Source organism: Mustela putorius, unplaced genomic scaffold, assembly GCF_011764305.1.
Source record: "Mustela putorius furo isolate JIRA1106 unplaced genomic scaffold, ASM1176430v1.1 tig00000139_pilon_pilon_pilon, whole genome shotgun sequence".
Taxonomy (NCBI): domain Eukaryota; kingdom Metazoa; phylum Chordata; class Mammalia; order Carnivora; family Mustelidae; genus Mustela; species Mustela putorius.
The window spans coordinates 8970979-8996159 of record NW_025421293.1 but is presented as its reverse complement, the minus strand read 5'-3'; the positions used below and the strand labels follow the sequence as shown (position 1 = coordinate 8996159).

The following is a 25181-nucleotide window of genomic DNA, read 5'->3' as shown; positions in this document are numbered from 1 at the left end:
TGTGACTATCTATCTATCTATCTATCTATCAATCAATCAATCTATCTATCTATCATCTATCTATCTATCCATCATCTATATATTGGCTAATCTGGGGTACATTTTAATTATGCAGGATGAACTGATGTACATAGGGTCTGTCCTAGGAAAAATAGTGGCATATAATCACTTATCTATGGAATCTCCTAAATCAATTTTGGTGTGATTTAACATATATACTTAAAGGATGAACATTCTTAGTTCTTCTTTTTTCCAGAAATGAGTACATCCTCAGGGCAATCTCAGATCAATGAAGATGGGACAGAGTGGGTCTTTCAGGAGACTTAGCAGAGGTGTAGAGAAGAAGGGATGGTGTTCCTGGCAGCACGGAACAGGGTGTTGGTGTTCTGTGATGTGCTGAAGAGAAATCAGCTCTGAGCACAGATACTGTGGTGAGAGAAGATCCAGATCAGTTTCATGGTTCATGATACCATGAGGAAGAGTTAATTATCCCACCATTTGTCCTGCTCAGACAGTGCTTAACCACCTCCTGCTGCCCATATTCAAAACACACTACTGTAATTTGTCCAACTTTGGGTCTCTATGCCTTCATGACTGAGCTCCTTGAGCTCATAGGTGTGTCTAACGTGTCACAGTGTCCCATCATCCCTCGCACAAGGCCAGCTACATCATTGGCACCTCACAAGCACTTCATGAGTGAGTGTGATGGCACCTAGACTCTTCAGATGATGCAGCAGCTGGTTCTGAATGTGTGACATTTGTCTTGTCTGGACATCGGAATCTACAAGCCCTTTTGATGCATGTGTTGGATAAGGACAGTAAAGAGGTGGTGATTTTAATTACATATGTTTTTCTTTCTCTTACAGCATCTTTGGAGCCTACAGCATGGATGTGATTACCAGCACATCGTTTGGAGTGAACATTGATTCCCTCAACAACCCAGAGGATCCCTTTGTGGAAAATATTAAGAAGCTCTTAAAATTTGATTTCCTTGATCCATTTTTCTTCTCGTTATGTACGTACAATACTAGTTTTCCTTTTTCCTTCCTTCCCCCGTTTCCCTTCTTTCTTTCCTCTCTCACTTTTTCCCTTCCTACCTTTCTACACCAATTTTACTGAGATAGAACTTCATCTAACATATATGTCCCCCTTTTAAAATGTATGATTCAATTTTTACAGTCTGAGTGTTCATCGTCCAAGGAATGGATAATGAAAATGTGGTATGTATATACCATGAAATCTTATTCAGCCATAAAAATGGAATGACATTCTCTATTTGGACAGTATGGTTGGATCCCAAGGGCATGATGACAAGTGAAATGAGTCCAACAGGGAAAGGCAAATACTATATGACCTCAATTACATGTGGAATAAAAAAAACAGTACAAGAAACCAAGTCCTATGAAAAGGAGATTAGATTTGTGGTTGTAAGAGGCAGGGGTTGTGGGGCGGTACTTGGATGAAGGTGACCAAAGGTACACACTTTCAGGCACAAGATGGATGAGTATTGGACTGTAAACACAACACGGTGACTGTAGTTGACACTGCTGTATGATGTTTTGTAAGTTGCTAAGAGTAGATTGTAGAAGTTCTCATCATAATAGAAAATTTGGTTTTATAACCATATGAGATGATGGATGTTAACTAATCTTATTGTGCTAATCATTTTTTATATATGTGTGTCAAGTATATATAGTGTGCCTTATCATATACAGTACTGTATGTCTGTTATAACTCAAGGAAGCTGAAAACTCTGCTTAGTGCATTCAAAGATAACATGCAACTTTTACTGCAGTCAGTGGTTGGAATATTGTTGTCAACACAGAATTCCTGTACTTTTTTTTTTTTTTTTACCATAACTTCCCACTTTCCTTAGCCCTAAGCAACCACTAATCCTCTTCTGTCTTAATAGATTTGCCTCTTCTGGACTCTTCATACAGATAGAATCATGTAACATGTGATCTTTGTGGATGCCTTCCTTCACTAGTGTAATGTTTTCAAGGTTTATCCAGGTGGCACCATCCATCAGAACTTTCATTTTATGGCCAGTTAATATTGTCTTTTGTTTATCCTTCCATCATTTGATGGATGTTTGGACTGTTTCCAACTCTTGGCTATCATGAATAGTGCTACTATCCACATTCATGCACGATTTTTTGTTAGAATACCTCTTAATGCTAAGTGAAATAAGTCAAACAGAGAAAGTCAATTATATGGTTTCACTTATTTGTGGAACATAAGGAATAACATGGAGGACCATTAGGAGATTGGAAAAACGATGGGGGAGAAATCAGAGTGGAAGATGAGCCATGAAAGACTATGGGCTCTGGGATACGAACTGAGGGTTTTAGGAGGGAGGGGGATGGAGGATGGTAAGTCCGATGATGGGTATTAAGGAGGGCACGGAGCACTGGGTTTTATATACAAACAGTGTATCATAGAACACTACATCAAAAACTAATGATGTACTGCATGGTGAGTAACAGAACACAATAATAAAAAAAATACCTCTTTTCAATTCTTTTGGGTATGTACTCAGAGGTGGAATTGTGAAGTAAATTTGCTATGTTTGTACAATGCTTTGTATTGTAACTTGCTATATTGCTAAGATATAGTGTGGTTAATTTAATAAGGAAGTGCCAAACTTTTCTCTACAATAGAAATACAATTTTACATTCCCACCAGAAAGTAAGAAGGTTCTGGTTTCTGTCCATCCTTGGTGCATTTGGTCTACACCTGTCTACCTTTTGGGTGATTGCCACATTAATGGTGTGAAGGGTATCTTATTATGGTTTTGTTTTGCATTTCTCTAATGGCTAGTGGGGTTGAGCACCTTTTTATATGCTTGTTGCTTACTTCATAACTTCTTTAGATAAATGTTTGTTCAAATTCTTGCCCATTTATAGTTTTGTCATTCATCTGTTTGTAAGAGTTCTCTGTATCTTCTAGATAAAAGCCCCTTATCAGATAGATGACTTGCAAATTTTCTCTCCCATTCTGTAGGTGTCTTTTCACTTTATGTTTTTCAATTTTATTATGTTATGTTAGTCACCATAGAGTACATCATGAGTTTTTGGTGTAGTGTTTCATGATGCATTGTTTGCATATAACACTGTGTTCTTTGTAGTACAGTTTTTAATTTTGACAATGTATAATGCATTTATTTTTCCTTTTATTTTCTGTGATTTTAGGTCATATTTAAGAATTTCTTATAAGATCTGGTCTTATAAGATCTGGTCCTGTGACTTGTCCCTGCACCATTTATTGAAAAGACAATTTATTTATTTATTTATTTTTAGGATTTCTTTTATCTTCTTTTTTAAAATTTATTTCTTTTCAGTGTAACAGAATTCATTGTTTATGCATCACACCCAGTGCTCCATGCAATATGTGCCCTTCATAATACCCACCACCTGGCTCCCCCAACCTCCGACCCACCACCCCTTCAAAACCCTCAGATTGTTTTAATTCCATTGAATGGTATTGGAAACCTTCTCAAAATTCAGTTGATCATAAATACATGGGTAAAGTTTTGGACTCCAAATTTAATTTCATTGATCTATGTATCTCTCCTTGTGCTGGGACCACACAGTTATTTTTAAAGTATAAATAACTTAATTTTTATTTTTTTTTTACTTTTGGCAGAGTTTATTCATTAGTATATTAAAGGTGTATATATTTTTTTAATTTATCTTATTTTTTCAGTGTTCCAAGATTCATTTTTACACCACTTTATGCACCACACCCAGTGTTCCATGCAATATGTGCCCTCCTTAGTACCCACCACCAGGCTCACCTAATTCCCCACCCCTCTCCCCTCCAAAACCCTCAGTTGGTTTCTCAGTCTGCAGTTTCTCATGGTTCTTCTCCCTCTCCTATTTCCCCCAGTTCACCCTTTTTTTCCTCTCCTAATGTCCTCCATGTTATTCCTTATGTTCCACAGTGAAACCATATGATAATTGACTTTCTCTGCTTGACTTATTTCACTCAGCATAGTCTCCTCCAGTCCCATCCATGTTGATACAAATAACTTTTTTTTCAGGGTTCAGTGATTCATGTTAAGTATAAACACCCAGTAGCCATCATAGCATGTGTCCTCCTCAATACCAATCACCCTATTAACCCCTCCCCCACACCTGTCTCCCCTTTGAAACCCCTAGATTGTTTCTTGGAGTCCATAGTTTCTCATGGTTCATCTCCCTCTTTAATTTATCCCCTTTTGGATTTCCCTCCCTTCCCCTATAGTCCTCTGTGCCATTGCTTATGTTCCACATATGAGTGAGACCATATGATAATTGTCTTTCTCTGTTTGACTTACTTCACTTAACATAATCCCCTCCAGTTCCATCCACATCAATGCAAATGGTGGGTATTCATTCTTTCTGATGGCTGAATAATATTCCATTGTGTATCTGTACTACATCTTCTTTATCCATTCATCTGTGGAAGGGCATCTTGGCTCCTTCCACAGTTTGGCTATTGTGAACATTGCTGGTATGAACATTGGGGTGCCTGTGGCCCTTCTTATCAGTACACCTGTATTTTGGGGGTAAATAGGAGTGAAATTGTTGGGTTGTAGAGAGCTCTATTTTTTTAAGAGTGCATGTTTAATCCAACTTGATTCATTTTATTTTATTTTATCTATTTAAATGTCTTGAGGAAACTCCATACTGTTTTCCAAAGTGGCTGTGTCAGCTTACATCCCACCAACAGTGTAAGAGGGTTCCCCTCGCCAACATTATTGTTTCCTGCCTTGTCAATTTTGGCCATTCTAACTGGTGTAAGGTGGTATCTCAATTTAGTTTTGATTTGAATTTCCCTAATGGCTAATGAACATTTTTCCACATTCTATTAGGCATTTGGATGTCTTCATTGGAGAAGTGTCTGTTCATGTCTTCTGTCCATTTTTGACATGATTATCTGCTTTTATGGATGTTGATTTTGAGAAGTTCTTTATAGACCTTGGATCAGCCCTTTGTTTGCAGTGTCATTTGCGAATATCCCCTCCTATCCCATGGGTTGCCTCTTTGTTTTGTTGACTGTTTCCTTTGCTGTGCAGAAGCTTTTGATCTTGATGAAGTCCCAAAAGTTCATTTTCACCTTTGTTTCCTTTGCCTTTGGGATGTGTCTTGAAAGAAGTTGCTGTGGCCATTGTCAAAAAGGTTACGGCCTATGTTCTTCTCTAGGATTTTGATGGATTCCTGTCTCATAAAGACCTCATATTGAGGTCTTTCATCCATTTTGAGTTTATCTTTGTGTATGGCATAAGAGAATGTGGACCACACTGTCTTTTAAAAAAATTTTTTATAAACATATAATGTATTTTTATACCCAAGGATACAGGTCTGTGAATCGCCAGGTTTACACACTTCACAGCACTCACCATACCACTTACCCTCCCCAATGTCCATAACCACACCCCCCTCTCCCAACTCCCCTCCCCCAAGCAACCATCAGTTTGTTTTGTGAGATTAAGAGTCATTTATGGTTAGTCTCCCTCCAATCCCATCTTGTTTCATTTATTCTTTTCCTACCCCCCAGCCCCACCACATTGCATCTCCACTTCCTCATATCAGGGAGATCATATGAAAGTTGTCTATCTCTGCTTGACTTATTTCACTAAGCATGTTACCCTCTAGTTCCATCCACGTCATCGCAAATGGCAAGATTTCATTTCTTTTGATGGATGCATAGTATTCCATTGTGTATATATACCACACCTTCTTTATCCATTCATCTGTTGATGGACATCTAGGTTCTTTCCATAGTTTGGCTATGAAACAAGATGGGACATTGCTGCTATAAACATTTGGGTGCATATGCCTCTTCGGATCATTATGTTTGTATCTTTAGGGTAAATACCCAGTAGTGCAATTGCTGGGTCATAGGGTAGTTATATTTTCCACTTTTTGAGAAGCCTCCATGCTGTTTTCCAGAGTGGTTGCACCAGCTTGCATTCCCACCAAGTGTGTAGGAGGGTTCCCCTTTCTTTGCATCCTGGCCAGCATCTGTCATTTCCTGCCTTGTTAATTTTGGCCATTCTGACTGGTGTGAGGTGGTATCTCATTGTGGTTTTGATTTGTATTTCCCTGATTCCAAGTGATGTGGAGCACTTTTTCATGTGTCTGTTGGCCATCTGGATGTCTTCTTTGCAGAAATGTCTGTTCATGTCCTCTGCCCATTTCTTGATTGGATTATTTGTTCTTTGGGTGTTGAGATTGATAAATTCTTTATAGATTTTGGACACTTGCCCTTTATCTGATATGTCATTTGCAAATATCTTCTCCCATTCTGTCAGTTGTCTTTTGGTTTTGTTAACTGTTTCCTTTGATCTTGATGAAATCCCAGTAGTTCATTTTTGTCCTTGCTTCTCTTGCTTTTGGTGATGTTCCTAGGAAGATGTTGCTGCAGCTGAGGTCAAAGAGGTTGCTGCCTGTGTTCTCCTCAAGGATTTTGATGGATTCCTGTCTCACATTGAGGTCCTTCATCCATTTGGAGTCTATTTTCATGTATGGTGTAAGGAAATGGTCCAATTTCATTTTTCTGCATGTGGCTGTCCAATTTTCCCAACACCATTTATTGAAGAGGCTGTCTTTTTTCCATTGGACATTCTTTCCTGCTTTGTCGAAGATTAGTTGACTGTAGAGTTGAGGGTCTATTTCTGGGCTCTGTATTCTGTTCCATTGATCTATGTGTCTGTTTTTGTGCCAGTACCATACTGTCTTGATGATGACAGCTTTGGAATAGATCTTGAAGTCTGGAATTGTGATGCCACCAACTTTGGCTTTCTCTTTCAATATACCTTTGGCTATTCGAGGTCTTTTCTGGTTCCATATAAATTTTAGGATTATTTGTTCCATTTCTTTGAAAAAAAAATGGGTGGGGTTTTGATAGGGATTGCATTAAATGTATAGATAGCTTTAGGTAGCATAGACATTTTCACAATATTTGTTCTTCCAATCCAGGAGCATGGAATATTTTTCCATTTTGGGGGTCTTCCTCAATTTCTTTCATGAGTATTTTATAGTTTTCTGAGTATAGATTCTTAGCCTCTTTGGTTAGGTTTATTCCTAGGTATCTTATGGTTTTGGGTGCAATTGTAAATGGGATTGACTCCTTAATTTCTCTTTCTTCTGTCTTGTTGTTGTTGTAGAAAAATGCAACTGATTTCTGTGCATTGATTTTATATCCTGACACTTTACTAAATTCCTGTACAAGTTCTAGCAGTTTTGGAGTGGAGTCTTTCGGTTTTTCCACATATAGTATCATATCATCTGCAAAGAGTGATAGTTTGACTTCTTCTTTGCCGATTTGGATGCCTTTAATTTCTTTTTGTTGTCTGATTACTGAGGCTAGGACTTCTAGTACTATGTTGAATAGCAGTGGTGATAATGAATATCCCTGCCGTGTTCCTGTCCTTAGCAGAAAAGCTTTCAGTTTTTCTCCACTGAGAATGATATTTGAGGTGGGTTTTTCATAGATGGCTTTGATAATATTGAGGTACGTGCCCTCTATTTCTACACTTTGAAGAGTTTTGATCAGGAAGGGATGCTGTACTTTGTCAAATGCTTTTTCAGCATCTATTGAGAGTATCATATGGTTCTTTTTCTTTTATTAATGTGTTTATCACATTGATTGATTTGCGGATGTTGAACCAACCTTGCAGCCCTGGAATAAATCCCACTTGGTCGTGGTGAATAATCCTTTTAATGTACTGTTGGATCCTATTGGCTAGTATTTTGGTAAGAATTTTCGCATTTGTGTTCATCAAGGATATTGGTCCATAATTCTCTTTTTTGATGGGATTCTTGTCTGGTTTTGGGATCAAGGTGATGCTGGCCTCATAAAATGAGTTTGGAAGTTTTCCTTCCATCTCTGTTTTTTGGAACAGTTTCAGGAGAATAGGAATTAATTCTTCTTTAAATGTCTGGTAGAATTCCCCGGGGAAGCCGTCTGGTCCTGGGCTTTTGTTTGTTTGGAGATTTTTGATGACTGTTTCAATCTCCTTACTGGTTATGGGTCTGTTCATGTTTTCTATTTCTTCTTGGTTCAGTGTGGTAGTTTATGTGTCTCTAGGAATGCATCCATTTCTTCCAGATTGTCAAATTTGTTGGCATAGAATTGCTCATAGTATGTTCTTAAAATTGTTTTCATTTCCTTGGTGTTGGTTGTGATCTCTCCTCTTTCATTCATGATTTTATTTATTTGGGTCATTTTTCTTTTCTTTTTGATAAGTCTGGGCAGGGGTTTATCAATCTTATTAATTCTTTCAAAGAACCAACTCCTAGTTTTGTTTATTTGTTCTATTTTTTTTTGTTTCTATTTCATTGATTTCTGCTCTAATCTTTATGATTTCTCTTCTCCTGGTGTATTTAGGCTTTCTTTGTTGTTCTTTCTCCACTTATTTAGGTGTAGGGTTAGGTTGTGTATTTGAGACCTTTCTTGTTTCTTGAGAAAGGCTTGTACTGCTATATATTTTCCTCACAGGACTGCCTTTGCTGTGTTTCACAGATTTTGAACTGTTGTGTTTTCATTATCATTTGTTTCCATGACTTTTTTCAATTCTTCTTTAATTTCCTGGTTGATCCATTTAGAAGGGTGCTGTTTAGTTTCCATGTATTTGGCTTCTTTCCAAATTTCCTCTTGTGATTGAGTTCTAGCTTTAGAACATTGTGGTCTGAAAATATGCAGGGAATGATCCCAATCTTTTGATACCAGTGGAGACCTGATTTATGACTTAGGATGTGATCTATTCTGGAGAATGTTCCCTGTGCACTAGAGAAGAATGTGTATTCTGTTGCTTTGGAATGGAATGTTCTGAATATATCTGTGATGTCCATCTGGTCCAGTGTGTCATTTAAGACCTTTATTTCCTTGTTGATCTTTTGCTTGGATGATCTATCCATTTCTGTGAGGGGAGTGTTATAGTCCCCTACTACTATTGTATTATTGTCAATGTGTTTCTTTGATTTTGTTATTAATTGGTTTATGTAGTTGTCTGCTCCCATGTTAGGGGCATAGATATTTAAAACTGTTAGATATTCTTGTTGGACAGACCCTCTGAATATGATATAGTGTCCTTCCTCATCTCTTATTATAGTCTTTGGCTTAAAATCTAATTGATCTGATATAAGGATTGCCACCCCAGCTTTCTTCTGATGTCCATTAGCATGGTAAATTGTTTTCCACCCCCTCACTTTAAATCTGGAGGTGTCTTTGGGTCTAAAATGAGTTTCTTGTAGGCAGCATATTGATGGGTTTTGTATTTTTATCCATTCTGATACCCTGTGTCTTTTGATTGGGGCATTTAGCCCATTAACATTCAGGGTAACTATTCAGAGATATGAATTTAGTGCCATTGTATTGCCTGTAAGGTGACTGTTACTGTATATTGTCTCTGTTCCTTTCTGATCTACTACTTTTAGGGTCTCTCTTTGCTTAGAGGACCCCTTTCAATATTTCCTGTAGAGCTGGTTTGGTGTTTGCAAATTCTTTGTTTTTGTTTGTCCGGAAGCTTTTTATCTTTCCTTCTATTTTCAATGATAGCCTAGCTGGATATAGTATTCTTGACTGCATGTTTTTCTCATTTAGTGCTCTGAATATATCATGCCAGTTCTTTCTGGCCTGCTAGATCTCTGTGGATAAGTCTGATGCCAATCTAATATTTTTTACTGTTGTATGTGACAGACATCTTTTCCCAGGCTGCTTTCAGGGTTTCTCTTTTTCACTAAGACTTGTAAATTTTCCTATTAGGTGATGGGGTGTGGACCTATTTTTGTTGATTTTGAGGGGGGTTCTCTGCACCTCCTGGATTTTGATGCTTGTTCTTTTTGCCATATTAGGGAAATTCTCTATAATAATATAACTTCTGCTCCCCTCTCTCTCTCTTCTTCTTCTGGAATCCCAATTATTCTAATGCTGTTTTGTCTTATGGTGTCACTTATCTCTCGAATTCTCCCCTTGTGGTCCAGTAGCTGTTTGTCTCTCTTTTTCTCAGCTTCTTTATTCTCTGTCCTTTGGTCTTCTATATCATTAATTCTTTCTTCTGCCTCATTTATCCTAGCAGTAAGAGCCTCCATTAAAATTTTTTCTTTTCAGCATAACAGTATTCATTGTTTTTGCACCACACCCAGTGCGCCATGCAATCCATGCCTTCCTTAATACCCACCACCTGGTTCCCCCAACCTACCACCCCACACCCCTTCAAAACTCTCAGATTGTTTTTCAGAGTTTATAGTCTCTCATGGTTCACCTCCCCTTCCAATTTCCCCCAACTCCCTTCTCCTCTCTAACTCCCCATGTCCTCCATGCTATTTGTTATGCTCCCCAAATAAGTGAAACCATATGATAATTGACTCTCTCTGCTTGACTTGTTTCACTCAGCATAATCTCTTCCAGTTCCATCCATGTTGCTACAAAAGTTGGGTATTCGTCCATTTGGATGGAGGTATAATACTCCATAGTGTATATAGACCACTTCTTCCTTATCTATTCGTCCATTGAAGGGCATCTTCATTCTTTCCACAGTTTGGTTACCGTGGCCATTGCTGCTATAAACATTGGGGTATAGATGGCCCTTCTTTTCACTACATCTGTATCTTTGGTGTAAATCCCCCATAGTGCAATTGCAGGGTCATAGAAGAGCCTCCATTTTTTATTGCACCTCATTAATGGCTTTTTATATTTCAACTTGATTAGATTTTAGTTCTTTTATTTCTCCAGAAAGGGCTTTTATATCTCCAGAGAGGGTTTCTCTAATGCCTTTTTCAAGCCTGGCTAGAACCTTGAGAATTGTCATTCTGAACTCTAGATCTGACATATTACCAATGTTTGTATTGATTAGGTCCCTAGCCTTCAGTACTGCCTCTTGTTCTTTTTTTTGTAGTGAGTTTTTCTGTCTTGTCATTTTGTCAAGATAAGAATATATGAAGGAGCAAATAAAATACTAAAAGGGTGGCAAAGATCCCAGGAAAATGCGCTTTAACCAAATCAGAAGAGACCCTAAATATTGAGGGCGGGGACAAAGGGGATAAAAGGAGGTTCAGAAAAAAAATTAGAAAAGAAAACAAATAAAGAAAAAATATAAAAAAAAACATACATATATTAGACTGGTGACTAGAACAGGGTCACCCACTTAATTTTGGGAGTATTATGGTCTCTTAGAAGAAACTACCTCTGAAAAAAAACCTGAGGGTTTTGAAGGGGTGAGGGATGGGAGGTTGGGGGAACCAGGTGGTGGGTATTGGAGAGGGCACGGATTGCATGGAGCACTGGGTGTGGTGCAAAAACAATGAATACTGTTACACTGAAAAGAAATTTAAAAAAAATGAAAAACGTATATAAGGGAGGGTAAACACAATGAAGGGATGGGATATGCGTATAAAGATGAAAAAAAATTTTTTTTAATTTCTATAAAAGGAGTTGATAAAGTAAGTTGGTTGGGAGAATAACGAAAAAGAAAGTGGAGAGAATTTGCTCAGGCTGGAGACTAGAACAAGCCTGGAGCTAGATTTAGGGTATATTTGGGTCTATTAGAAGAAGTTGTACCCCAAATTTTTTAGAAGAAGAAACCCAATGTGTATACAAAAAATAAAGTTAAATACAATGAAGGATAAAATATGACTATAATAATGAAGTTTCAAAAAAGGTTATTATTATTATTTTTTGAAAGGTATCGTTAAGATAAACTAGTTTAAAAACATTAAAAAAGGAAAGGGTAAAAGTTTAAAAAAATTTAGCAGAAGAAAAAAAATTAAATAAAAAAAATTAAATTAACTGCAAGACTAAAGAATCATGGGGAGAAAGCCATCAGTTTCATGCTTTGCTTTCTCCTCCTCTAGAATTCCACTGCTCTCTTTGATAAGTGGGATTTCTTGTTGATCTTCTGGGGGAGGGGCCTGTTGTAGTGATTCTCAAGTGTCTTCGTCCAAGGCAGAATTGCACCGCCCTTACCAGGGGCAAGGCTAAGTAATCCGCTCAGGTTTGCTTCTGTAGCTTTTGTTTCCTGAACTCTTTCTGTAGAGTTCCAGAGGATGGGAATGAAAATGGCGGCCTCCCAATCTCTGGCCCAGAGGAGCTGAGAGCTCAGGGACCCACTCCTCAGTGGGCCCTCAGAGAAAAGTGCCCAGTCATTCCCATCTCCCTGGCCTCCGGCTGCACTCCGAACTCAACTAGCCTGTGACTTGTTCAAGGTAACCCTGAGCTGAGAGCTCACTCCTCAGCTCCGTCTCTGTAGCCAGCTTCCCTGCTCTAATACCTGTGAGCTCTGTGACACTCAGATACCCCCAATCCTTCTGTGACCCTGTGGGACCTGGGGCCACGCTGACCCCGCGTGGGCTTCACCCCAGTTTAGTCTCTGGAGCAATGTCCCTCAGTGGAGCAGATTTCTAAAAAGTCCTGATTTTGTGCTCCGTTGTTCTGCTGCTTGCCGGGAGCCAGACCCTTCCTGCACTGGACCACACTGTCTTGATCATTATAGCTTTGTGCTAAGTTTTGAAACTGGAAGTTGGAGTTCTATAATTTTATTCTTTTTTCTTTCAAGATTGTTTGGTCGTTCTGGGTTCTTACAATTCCATATGAGTTTTAAATTCAGTATGTAAATTTTGACAAAGAAGCCAACTAGTATTCTGATACGGAATGCATTAATCTCTAAATCAGCTTGAGGAGTTATTGCCATCTTGACAATATTAAGTTCTAATTCATGGTCATTAGATATTTTCCATTTATATAGATCTTCTTTAATTTATTTCAACAATACTTGTGGTTTTCAAAGTATAGCACTTCTTTTATTAAATCTGTTCCACATTCTGCAATTAAACCATTTTGCTCTCAGCTTATATTTTTAGGGAGCTATCAGTTAATATATTTCCTTGTTAAAAAAAAAATCTAGGGGTGCCTGGGTGGCTCAGTGGATTAAGCTGCTGCCTTCAGCTTAGGTCATGATCTCAGGGTGAGCCCCGCATCTGCCTCAGCATCCCTGCTGGGCAGAGAGCCTCAGCTTCAGCTTCCTCCTCTCTCTGTCTGACTCTCTGCCTACTTGTGATCTCTCTCTCTGTCAAATAAATAAATCAAATCTTTAAAAAATAAAAGCTATTCCTAAGTATTCAGTTCTTCTTGATGTTATTGTAAAGGAGTTATATTCCTAATTTCAATTTTGGATTTTTTATTGTAGTTTATGAAATACAATTGATTTTGTATGTTGATCTTGTATTCTGAAACCCTACTAAACTGGTTTATTATTTCCAATAGACTCCTATTGCATTACTTCAGATTTTCTATGTACAACATTATGCTCTCTGATAATAGAGATGCTTTTACTTCTTTATTTCCGCTATGAATAACTTGTGTTTCCCCTTCCTCCCTCCCTCCCTCCATCTTCCCCCCTCCCTTATATATCTATCTTTCTTTCTTCTTTCTTTCTTTCTTTCTTTCTTTCTTTCTTTTTTCTTCTTCTCTCTCTCTCTTTTTTGCATATATTTCCTGGCTAAAACTTCTAGTACAATGTTGAATAGAAGGGTGATAGAGACATCCTCATTTTGTTTAATCTTATGGGTAAGTGTCCAGTCTGTATCCAGTAAATGTGGTGTTAGCTCTGAGTTTTTCATAGATGCCCTTTATCAGATTGAGGACATTGCTTTCTGCTTCTAGTTTGTTGAGTATTCTTATTGCCAAATTGTGTTGGATTTTTGTTCTATACTTTCTCTGGATGTATTGAGATGACTGTGTGGATTTAAAAAAATTTTGTCATTCTATTGTATTATATAACCTGGATACACCCCTCTTGGTTATAGAATATCCTTCTTTTGATATGTTGCTGTGTTCAGTTTGCTTGTATTTTGTTGAGAATTTGAGGATCCGTGTCATAAGATACATTGGTCTATACTTTTCTTGTTTTGTAATATTATTGTCTGGTTTTAGTATTAGGGTAATACTGGCCAAGTAGAATGAGTTTGGAGGTGTTCCTATCTCTTCTATTTTTGGAAGAATTTGTGAAAAATTGGTGTTGATTGCACTTTAAATATTTGCTAGAACTCACCTGAGAAATCGCCTGGAACTGAGCTTCTTTTTTGTCAGCAGTTTCTTCACTAATAACTCAGTCATTTTATTTGTCTTTCAGATTGCCTCTTTGTGTGCATGTGTGTGTGTGTGTGTGCGTGTGTTGTTTATGTCACTTTCTAGTTTCTCTTTTTCTAGGAATTTTTCCATTTCATCTAGTTTATTGGCATTCTGTTGTTCATAGTATTCCCTATAGTCCTTTTTAGTGTTGTAATGTCAGCAGTAATCTCCTCTTTCACATCTGATGACAGTAATTGGAATCTCTTCTCCTTTTTCCTTGATTGTCTAGCTAAAGGTCTTTTGAAAGAATCAGCTTTGCTTTCTTTGAATTTTCTCTTGTTTTTAATTCTCTATTTCCTAAGTTTCTGCTCTTGTCTGTATTATGTGCTTCCTTCTGCTTGCTTTTGGTTTGGCATGCTCATATTTTGGGCATTTTAAAAAATATTTTATTTTTAAATTTCTTTTCAGTGTACCAGAATTCATTGTTTATGCATCACACCCAGTGCTCCATGCAATCCGTGCCCTCCATAATACCCACCACCAGGCTCACCCAACATCCCACCCCTTGCCCCTTCAAAATCCTCAGATTGTTTTTCAGAGTCCATAGTCTCTCATGGTTCGTCTCCCCCTCCAATTTCTCCCAACACCCTTCACCTCTCCATCTCCCCATGTTCTCCGTGTTATTTCTTATGCTCTACAAATAAGTGAAACCATATGATAATTGACTCTCTCTGCTTGACTGATTTCACTCAGCATAATCTCTTCCAGTCCCATCCATGTTGCTACAAAAGCTGGGTATTCGTCCTTTCTGATGGAGGCATAATATTCCATAGTGTATATGGACCACATCTTCCTTATCCATTCATCCGTTGAAAGGCATCTTGGTTCTTTCCACAGTTGGGCGACCGTGGCCATCGCTGCTATAAACATTGGGGGTACAGATGGCCCTTCTTTTCACTACATCTGTATCTTTGGGGTAAATACCCAGGAGTGCAATGGCAGGATCATAGGGAAGTTCTATTTTTAATTTCTGGAGGAATCTCCACACTGTTCTCCAAAGAGGCTGCACCAACTTGTATTCCCACCAACAGTGTAAGAGTGTTCCCCTTTCTCCAATCCCCTCCAACACATGTTGTTTCCTGTCTTGCTAATTTTGTTTTTTAGAGTCCATAGTCTCTCATGGTTCACCTCCCCTTCCAACTTCCCCCAAATCCCTTCTCCTCTCTAACTCCCCATGTCCTCCATGCTATTTGTTATACTCCACAAAGAAGTGAAATCATATGATAATTGACTCTCTCTGCTTGACTGATTTCACTCAGCATAATCTCTTCCAGTTCCATCCATGTTGCTACAAAAGTTGGGTATTCGTCCTTTCTTTTTTTTTTTTTTTTTTTTTTTATAATTTTTTATTTTTATAAACATATATTTTTATCCCCAGGGGTACAGGTCTGTGAATCACCAGGTTTACACACTTCACAGCACTCACCAAATCACATACCCTCCCCAATGTCCATAATCCCACCCCCTTCTCCCAAACCCCCTCCCCCCGGCAACCCTCAGTTTGTTTTGTGAGATTAAGAGTCACTTATGGTTTGTCTCCCTCCCAATCCCATCTTGTTTCATTTATTCTTCTTCTACCCATTCGTCCTTTCTGATGGAGGCATAATACTCCATAGTGTATATGGACCACATCATCCTTATCCATTCGTCCGTTGAAGGGCATCTTGGTTTTTTTCCACAGTTTGGTGACCGTGGCCATTGCTGCTATGAACATTAGGGTACAGATGGCCCTTCTTCTCACTACATCTGTATCTTTGGGGTAAATATACAGTTGAACAATTGCAGGGTCATAGGGAAGCTCTTTTTTTTAACTTCTTAAGGAAACTCCATGCTGTTTTCCAATGTGGCTGTACCAACTTGCATTCCTACCAACAGTGTAAGAGGGTTCTTTGACATGTTTTTGAAAGAGTATTGGGTCATATATTTGAAATCTTGGTTTTATTTAAAGATAGGCATATATAATGAAAAATTTCTTTCCAGCCATTGCTTTTGCTACATCCCATGAGTTTTGGTATGTGGTTTCCTCATTTTTTTGTTCTCCAAGTAATTCTAAAATGCACTTTAGATTTCTTCTTTGCTGACTGGCTATATAAAAGTGTATTGTGTAATTTCCACAGATTCATGGGTTTTCCATGTTAGTTGTGTTCTTGTTTTCTAATTTTATTCCATTGTAGTTGAAGAGCATACCTATGTATTATTTCCATCCAGACACAATTTCTTAAACAGTGTGATAAATCAAAGTAACATATTATGGTCTGGTGTTTCCAAATATTCTCTAGTCCAAAAATAAAAGTCTAAGAGATCTGGGAATGTAATCCCATTCCTTTGGATCTGACTGCTCTAGTGGTGGCCCATGTGTGTGACTTGCTCTGGTTCAGCCATTGGCCTGAAAGTTCAAGTAAAATTCATAGAGGGATTAACTCCTGATATGAATGAATCCTGATGTCTTTTAATCCTCAGCTGGTAGAGGAAATTATACATGCTCCAGGGAAATTCTGCATTTTCATTGATATTTCCATTTTTTTTTCTTATAGTACTGTTTCCATTTCTTACCCCAGTTTTTGAAATGTTAAATATCTCACTATTTCCAAAAAGTGTTACTGATTTTTTCAAGAAATCTATAAAGAGGATGAAGGAAAGTCGCCTCCAAGATAAACAAAAGGTAAATCCAATGGTGGCTACATGTGCATATTCACCTTTGATCTTTTATTGAGCTGTATACATCTGATGTGCATGCTACTAAGTATGTTTTCGTGGTAAATAGAGAACTCTAGAGTTTAGGGCAAGAGATTTCTAACACTTTAGAGAGAAAGAAGAAGGTAGAGGTCAGGAGAGGCAATAAGATGAGTCAGCTGATGTTTAAAATTCAAGAATAAGCATGCCAACTAGTATGTCACTGCATCAGTTTGGTGAGAGAAAAACTACAACTTCCCTTCAATAAATGGTCAAAACATAAAAATTATGTGTACAATCATTTTCCTGGTAGTATGATTTTGCCATATCTTATGATGGCAAAGAATCCCTTCAATTCCAAGCCTCTTTTCTTACCCATTCTCCAGTGGAAGTTCTCTCCAGGCACCTGATTATGTTAAATTTGAGGCTGTCATGGAGTGAACAGGTGTCTTCTTTGGGCACTAAGGCTGAAATCTGGCCAAGCAGGCTTTGCCTTCCTGAAGCCTGGTGGCCAGCACTAGGATGTGTGCAGGACAGGGAGACAGAGCTGGGTCCCCCAGGATGTCTCTGAGGATTATGCAGAGCTCTGGGAGGGTGGGACATTGGAAGATGCTGACACAGAAGCTTCCTGTGGAGTATACAGAGGCCAGGGGATTCATATATATGGCCATTCATTAACAATTGAGGCTGAAAAAACAGACTAAAATCATACTTTCTCCTGAGCTAGTAGGTGTGATAGGAGAGGGAGCAGGCAGCTCTTAGGCCAAGAAGCTGTGTTCAAAAGCCAGAGAAGCTGAGGAACAGAGAGAGCAAGAGCCAAAAAGCAGTGGGACATAATGGCTGGATTCCTGTCAGGGAAATATTGTGCTCTCCAAGATTTGTTGCTGGACATTTTTGTTCACTGATGTCTCTGACAACATTAGTTAAATTTCTGGGTGTAAAAGCATCATATACTTAGGAAAAAAGTTAGTATTTCTGGCTTCACAAGTGACTTTTTGTCATTGAAATGTCTCTTTCTGTGTCCAGCACCGAGTGGATTTTCTTCAGCTGATGATTAACTCCCAGAATTCCAAAGAAATGGACACCCATAAAGGTAAGCCAAGAGAGCTGCAGAGGGCTCTTGATGGGGCAGAGACAGGAGATATTTCTCAGATACAGAGGAAGATTTTTAGCAGATGAAATATCAGAAAATTGAAGGAAGACACATGTTCAGATACAAATGGTAGCCAGAGCTTTTTCTAGAAGAATACAGCCAGAATTTGTTCAAAGCTTGAAGGGCAATGATAGACAAAGCTCTCAGTGGTCTGCCACATGGGGGCTTGTTTGCAATGGCTATCCTCCAGCCTAATCTAGGCCCACTGAATCAGAACCTCTGCCTGGAAATTGGCATCAAGGTTTCATCACATCATGAGGCACCTGGCTGCAGTATTGGTGACCTTCACTTGGAACATTTGGTTAAACTTGTGTTCACTGGCTTAATCTACTGAAAGTTTTTCTTTTACTTCTATAATTAAGAAGTAACTGGTGCAGTATGCCTTTGAGACTGTGTACATATGGTGTTTCTCTTTAAGTAATCACCTATTACTTTTATCATCCATGGATGGTATTTGACTAAAATCATTATTACTTTGATGGTTGCAAATGATGACTTTCTACTTCCGCCATTCCTTCTACATTAGGAGTGATAGTCCATTGTTAGGGTCAGCTATCCATTCACCATCATTATTGTATTTGTTTATTTATTTTTTATTTTTATTTCTATTATGTCCATTAGCCCATATAGAGTATATCATGAGTTTTTAATGCAGTGTTCAACAATTCACTAGTTGAGTATAACATCCAGTATTCTGTATTTGTCTATTTATATGTGTCAGTATCATCTCATATACTACTAACTTAGTCTTTTATATAATTTTTTATTTGGATTGTTAATTTTCTCAGATTTGTCCTCTGTAAACACTTTCTTTTGGGCTCCTGTGTCCTTTTTTTTCCCTTTCAACTTCTTTTTTTTATGTATTCAGTAGACTTTATTTATTTAAAGATTTATTTATTTATTATTTATTTATTTTTATATATTTCATTATTTAAATATTTAAATATAATTAGATTATAAAATTATAATATTTAATTGTAAATTATTTTATTATTTAAAGAGAGCAAGAACACAGGAGAGGGACCAGCAGACAGAAAGAGAAGCAAGCTCCCTGCAGAGCAAGGAGACTGATACAGAACTTGATCCCAGGACTCTGGGATCATGACCTGAGCTGAAGGCAGAAGCTTAACTGACTGAGCCACACAGGTGTCTCAACAGACCTTATTTTTTATAGCAATTTTAGGTTCACTGCAAAACTGAGTGAAAGACACAGTGATTTATCCCATATTCCCCCTGCCCCACTTACATGCAGAACCCCCCTCTATCAAAATCCCCCACCATGTGGTAATTTTGTTACAGACAATGTCCCTATAGTGACACGTTATTACTACCCTAATTCCATAGTTTACATTACAGTTCACCCTTGGTGTTGTATATGTTATGGGTTTAGACCTATGTATAGTGATCTATATCCACCACTATGGCACACAGAGTGTTCTGTATCCTTTTACCATATTATTTCCTGAGCATTTTCTTGCATTCTGGTGTGAGACATTCCCGTTTCTCTACTGTTTCCTGTGATGATCCCTTGGAATGAGCCATTTTCTCCAAGAAGCTCTGTTTCTTTTAGTGAGAATGGTATTTAGGAACCAGAATCTGGGATCTAGGAGTGCTTGTTGCTATGAGGGTGTCTTTGCTTCTATTTCCTCTCAGTAGGCCAAGCCCTGAATGTCAACTATATTTACATAGGACTAATCAACATAAATATTTCTATAACCATAACCAGTGATCTAATTATGGTCTCCGCATCTAAAAGAAAAAAGGGGGTTTGATTTATAGTTGTTTTTGTGACAGAAATATTCCCATTGTGGTTAATTTTAAGCCATGCATGGTTTGACAACCACCTTACAAAATTCTTAAATATATATAACAGCTTGTTATAGAGAAAAAATGATTAGCTTACTTTACCACACCACTAATATCTGTATTTCTGTATCTATTATGATGTCTACTTATATTCTTTTAAAATTTTTTAAAAAGTATTTTCTTTATTTGACAGAGAGAGGGGGGGAGGGAGACGGTGAGAGAGGGAACACAAGCAAGTGCAGGGGGAGAGGGAGAAGCAGACTTCCCACAGAGCAGGGAGCCTGATGTGGAGCTCAATCCCAGGACTCTGGGACCATGATCTGAGCCAGGGGCAGACTGAGCCTCCCACATGTTCCTATATCATTCTATTCTCTCTCTCTCTCTCTCTCTCTACTACATTCTATGATAAAGGAAATATTGTATATATGCTTGTTTCTGTACAGAACCACTACACACATGTGGTTATCAAGCACTTGACATGTGGCTAGTATCACTGAAGATCTGAATTTTATATTGTATTTAATATAACTAAGTAAAACTTAAATAGAAATAGCCACATCTGGCAAGTAACTATCTTATTGGACAGCACAGCCCTAAACTTTGATTATCATAGGGCTCATGGCAATCATGAAAAAACTCTGATTGTTGAATTTATCCACAGCAGCATCACAGAAAGTAAGACTGTCATATCACAACTCTACAGACCTTTCTTAGACTTTTTGTATTGTTTTTAGTTGTGACTTACAGTTGGTGGCAGGTACCATGTTCATTTCAGTGTTCTAAGTATCTAAATGTCTTGACACAGTTGTGATGAAAGAAATTAGAGCATGGCCATGCTGAGTTTCTGCTAAGAGAAAAGTCAAAGGAGATGCCAACTTGTATTCAGAGTGGGGCTATTCACTAAGGAAGGTGACATTCAGGTTTTGATTGAATAGGCATTGCTAATGCCATTCACTGGATTCAGCTTGTCTGTTTCTTGCTAACTAGTACCTTCTATTGACACCTTCTTTCTTCTGCTCCTTTAATGGCATGAATTATCCTAGTTTAGTCACCACTCTTCTCACTTTGTCTGTGTCATAGTTTCTGTACATACTGGAGGTCATCCACTTGAGAAGTTGTGTGCCAGGTCTATTAGCTGAGACCTCGGAAAGGTATAAGCTGTGCTTCTCAAGATAGGTTGTGCACACAGATCACCACATCTCATGAAAGGTCAGATTTTGATTCGATTGTTCTAGGGTGACATTTGAGAGTCTGCATTTCTAATAAGCTCCCAGATACTGCAGATCCCAATTTGGGGCAGCAAGATTTATCTGTAGCCCATTTGTATTCTTTAAAGTTCCCCACAAATATGCTTAGGTAAAACATCATTCATTTTTCCTGACAATTAAGCCTTAGCATTGCAAATTCTCTAAAGAAATTTATGTTCTGTTTTAGCGGAAAGGATTTAAATTTTCCTGGGAGAGAATACTATCCCATGTGACTTAGGACGGAAGTCCTGTTGGGGTTCTCCAAAGGACATACTGATAACTCTGTGTACATTAGATGAAATGCCATTTTCTGAAATCACCTATCCATGTTGGTGGGGAAGGTGGCATGAGCATGAATGGATGGTCAAAACCATGAGAATAGGCCATGGGAATAATCAGGTCAAGACAACTTCTGGCTTTTCTGGCTCTGTAAGATAGACATCAGAGTGCAAACCAGTGTGAGTTTGATTCTGGATTGCTTTTAAATTTTCCTCCAAAGGAAATGTGAGTTTCAAATAGATTTCTCACCATCTAAAATGTGGTATTTTATATTCATCTGTTTTAGCTCAAATGTCTCTCTTCTCCTTTTAGCTCTGTCTGATCTGGAACTCGTGGCCCAATCTATTATCTTTATTTTTGCTGGCTATGAGACCACTAGCACTTCTCTTTCCTTCCTTGTGTATGAATTGGCCACTCACCCCGATGTCCAGCAGAAACTGCAGGAGGAGATTGATGCGACTTTCCCCAAGAAGGTGAGTGGGTCCTACTGAGGAGGGAGTCAGAATAGGCTTGGTTATATCTCAGTAACAGATTAGTTCTCAAATCCAGAGGGTTTTCATAAAAAGGTTTACATCTAACTCACGTTTGCATGTCCAGCATGGGGTGAGTCTCTGCTTCATATAGTTGTTTGGTGGTACTGGGGAAAGAGGCTCCACTTTTTTACCTGTATTATCTGGAACTTGGGGACTAATTGTTGGCTGGGGAACAAGGAACAGAGCTGCCTAAACAGGAGCTCCCAGCTTATGAAGAGACCTGGCCTCGGGGGCTGGAGTACCTTATTGAGCAAACAGTGAAACCCCAGACCAACAATGAGGAGACCTTTCCAGCAACAGAGGGTGGGGCTGAGATCTGATCCCCTTCACAAAATTCCCTAGAACTGAAATTGTGTTCCCACAGTCGGTGGCATCCAGTCCTACCCCTCTCTTGTCCTATATGTTTTGAAAGGAACAAGTGTCTCCCCCAATTATGGTTTTCATGTAATATAGTGTTTCTCTTTAAATACTGTAAATATAATTGAAAAGATAGAAATCAGGATATTTTCACTAGAAGAGTTTATATGGAAGAGGAGATATTTTCTGTTGTATGTTCTTCTTTTATGGTGTTGGTATGTGACCTCTGTTTTGAAAGAAAATGATGACTTCAACATATTTCACTGATGACTAAGGATCATAGGGAGAAATAAAATAAGATAAAAACAGAGTGAAATAAGTCAAGCAGAGAGAGTCACTTATCATATGGTTTCACTTATTTGTGGAGCATAACAAATAGCATGGAGGACATGGGGAGATGGAGAGGAGAAGGGAGTTGGGGGAAATTGGAAGGGGAGGTGAACCATGAGAGACTATGGACTCTGAAAAACAACCTGAGGGTTTTGAAGGGGCGGAGAGTGGGAGGTTGGGGGAACCAGGTGGTGGGTATTGGGGAGGGCACGGATTGCATGGAGCACACTGGGTGTGGTGCAAAAACAATGAATACTGTTATGCTGAAAAGAAATTTTAAAAAATAATTAAAAAAACAGAGAGGGAGACAAACTATAACTCTTAAGTATAGGAAACAAACTGGGGGTTTCTGGAAGGGAGATGATGGGAGGATGGGGTAACTGGGTGATGGGCATTAAGGAGGGCACCTGATGTAATGAGCACTGGGTGTTATATGCAAGTAATGAATTATTAAATTCTACACACAAAACTCATAATACACTATATGTTAACTAAATTGAACTTAAATAAAAAACTAAAATAAACCCCCATTAAGTGTCACAGTCTTAGTCTCTTTTGTTCACATGAGGAAGAAAAATCACTACCTAGGAAGGATTTCAGACCCTGATTAGGGGATTGTCCCAGCCGTCTCCCCTCGTCATTACTATTGCACACATGTTAGCAGGCCACTGAGCAGGTCAAAGGACATGGTAGATATTAAAACGGCCATAAATGCCCTTTATCAAAATTCATGATTCTTAGGTGCTCCTAACACTTCAGTAGTAGTGTATAGAGTGAGTTGAATGTTAATTCCACATCTCAGTGTATCAAAATCTGTTTCTTTCCTTCCAGGCACCACCTACTTACGATGGCCTTGTACAGATGGAGTATCTGGACATGGTGTTGAATGAAACTCTGAGATTATACCCAATTGGTGGTAGACTTGAGAGGGTCTGTAAGAAAGATGTGGAGATCAGTGGTGTGTTCATTCCCAAAGGGACAGTAGTGATGGTGCCAGTCTTTACTCTTCACCGACACCAGGATCTCTGGCCAGAGCCTGAGGAGTTCCGTCCTGAAAGGTACAGGAAACCTTGGGATGGGGAACCCACCCTCATTTTGGAGGATATTCTGATATTTCCTTCATATAGATGACAAGCATATGGTTGTACAATTATTTATTTGTACACCTTTTTATTTTTAGAAGTATTTTTTATTACAAGATGATCATTGTCAAAATTTTGCAAACTCTAGTTGAGAAAAAAGATTAATGTCATCATCAGTCACATACATCATTATTAATCATATGATATATGTCCTTGTGGATATTTTTCTATGCATACAGATTAATAAAAGGATGGCATTATATATATATGTACTTTTTAAAAATTTAGATTTTTTTTTTAGTGTTCCAAGATTCATTGTTTATGCACCACATCCAGTGCTCCATGCAATCCGTGCCCTCCTTCATACCCACCACCAGGCTCACCTAACCCCCCACTCCAGTCCCCTCCAAAACTCTGTTTGTTTCTCAGAGTCCACAGTCTCTCGTGGTTCATCTTTCCTTCAGATTTTCCCAATTTACTTTTCCTTTCCTTTTCCTAATGTCCTCCATGTTATTCCTTGTGCTCCACAAGTAAGTGAAGCGATGTAATTGACTTTCTCTGCTTGACTTATTTCACTCAGCATAACCTCCTCCAGTCCCAACCATGTTGATACAAAAGTTGGGTATTCATCCTTTCTGATGGAGCCATAATATTCCATTGTATACAATGGTCCATATCTTCTTTAGTCCATATCTTCTTTATGAAAACATGGTCCTTATATACAATGGCATTATATATTTTTTGAACTACTTACTTGACATAACAGTAAGCTATAAACAAAATACCATATTTGTGTTTGTGATTATGCATATACCATAATATATGTTACCATTATCCTTTTTAAGACAATGAGACTTTTTTGGGGTACCTGGGTGGCTCAGTCGGTTAAGCTTCTGCCTTTGGCTTGGGTCATGGTCCCAGGGTCCTGGGATCAAGCCCTGCTTCGGGCTCTCTGCTCAGTGGGGAACCTGCTTCCTTCTTTCCCTCTCTCTGCCTGCCTCTCCGCCTCTCGTGATGTCTGTCAAATAAAAAAATAAAAAGAAAATATAAAAAAAAAAAAAGACAAGGGAGGTGAACCATGAGAGACTATGGACTCTGAAAAACAATCTGAGGGTTTTGAAGGGGCCGGGGGTGGGAGGTTGGGGGACCCAGGTGGTGGGTATTAGAGAGGGCACGGATTGCATGGAGCACTGGGTGTGGTGCAAAAACAAGGAATACTGTTACACTGAAAAGAAATAAAAAATTAAAAAAGATGACAATGGGACTTTTTTCCTTTAAGTTTTTCTGCTTCTTCTAGCTATCTAAATTTACTCCTCACATTCTCACATTCCATCTTTGCAAGCCTGGGCCACCGTTTCTGCTAGCTGTAGTGTGAGAGCAGCAGCTGTGGAGCTGAGAGTTCACGTCCCTGACAGGAGGAACAGCCTCAGGAGGACATAGGCACACAGGCCTGTGCTGTCTGTGGCCGCAGTCCTGTGCCAGCTCCCACCTCTCTCAGCATCTGGGGTTCATCCAGAGCAAGCGCATCTGCTCTCTAGCTGTCTGAGACATCCTCCTTGGAGGGGTCTTGAGCTTTCTCTTCTGATGATTCAGAGCAGTCTGGCTT

General features: G+C 38.6%; 1 protein-coding gene across 2 annotated transcripts in view; it reads left to right on the top strand.

The window, feature by feature from the left end:
• LOC101676428 (cytochrome P450 3A12) overlaps positions 1 to 25181 on the top strand; it is a 107456-nt gene that overhangs the window by 76659 nt on the left and 5616 nt on the right. For both annotated transcript variants that reach the window (XM_045075076.1, XM_045075077.1), the window contains 5 exons: positions 867 to 1015; positions 16650 to 16777; positions 17815 to 17881; positions 21586 to 21746; positions 23325 to 23551. In XM_045075076.1, coding sequence (XP_044931011.1) covers positions 867 to 1015; positions 16650 to 16777; positions 17815 to 17881; positions 21586 to 21746; positions 23325 to 23551 — 732 coding nt within the window. The remainder of the gene's footprint in view (positions 1 to 866; positions 1016 to 16649; positions 16778 to 17814; positions 17882 to 21585; positions 21747 to 23324; positions 23552 to 25181) is intronic.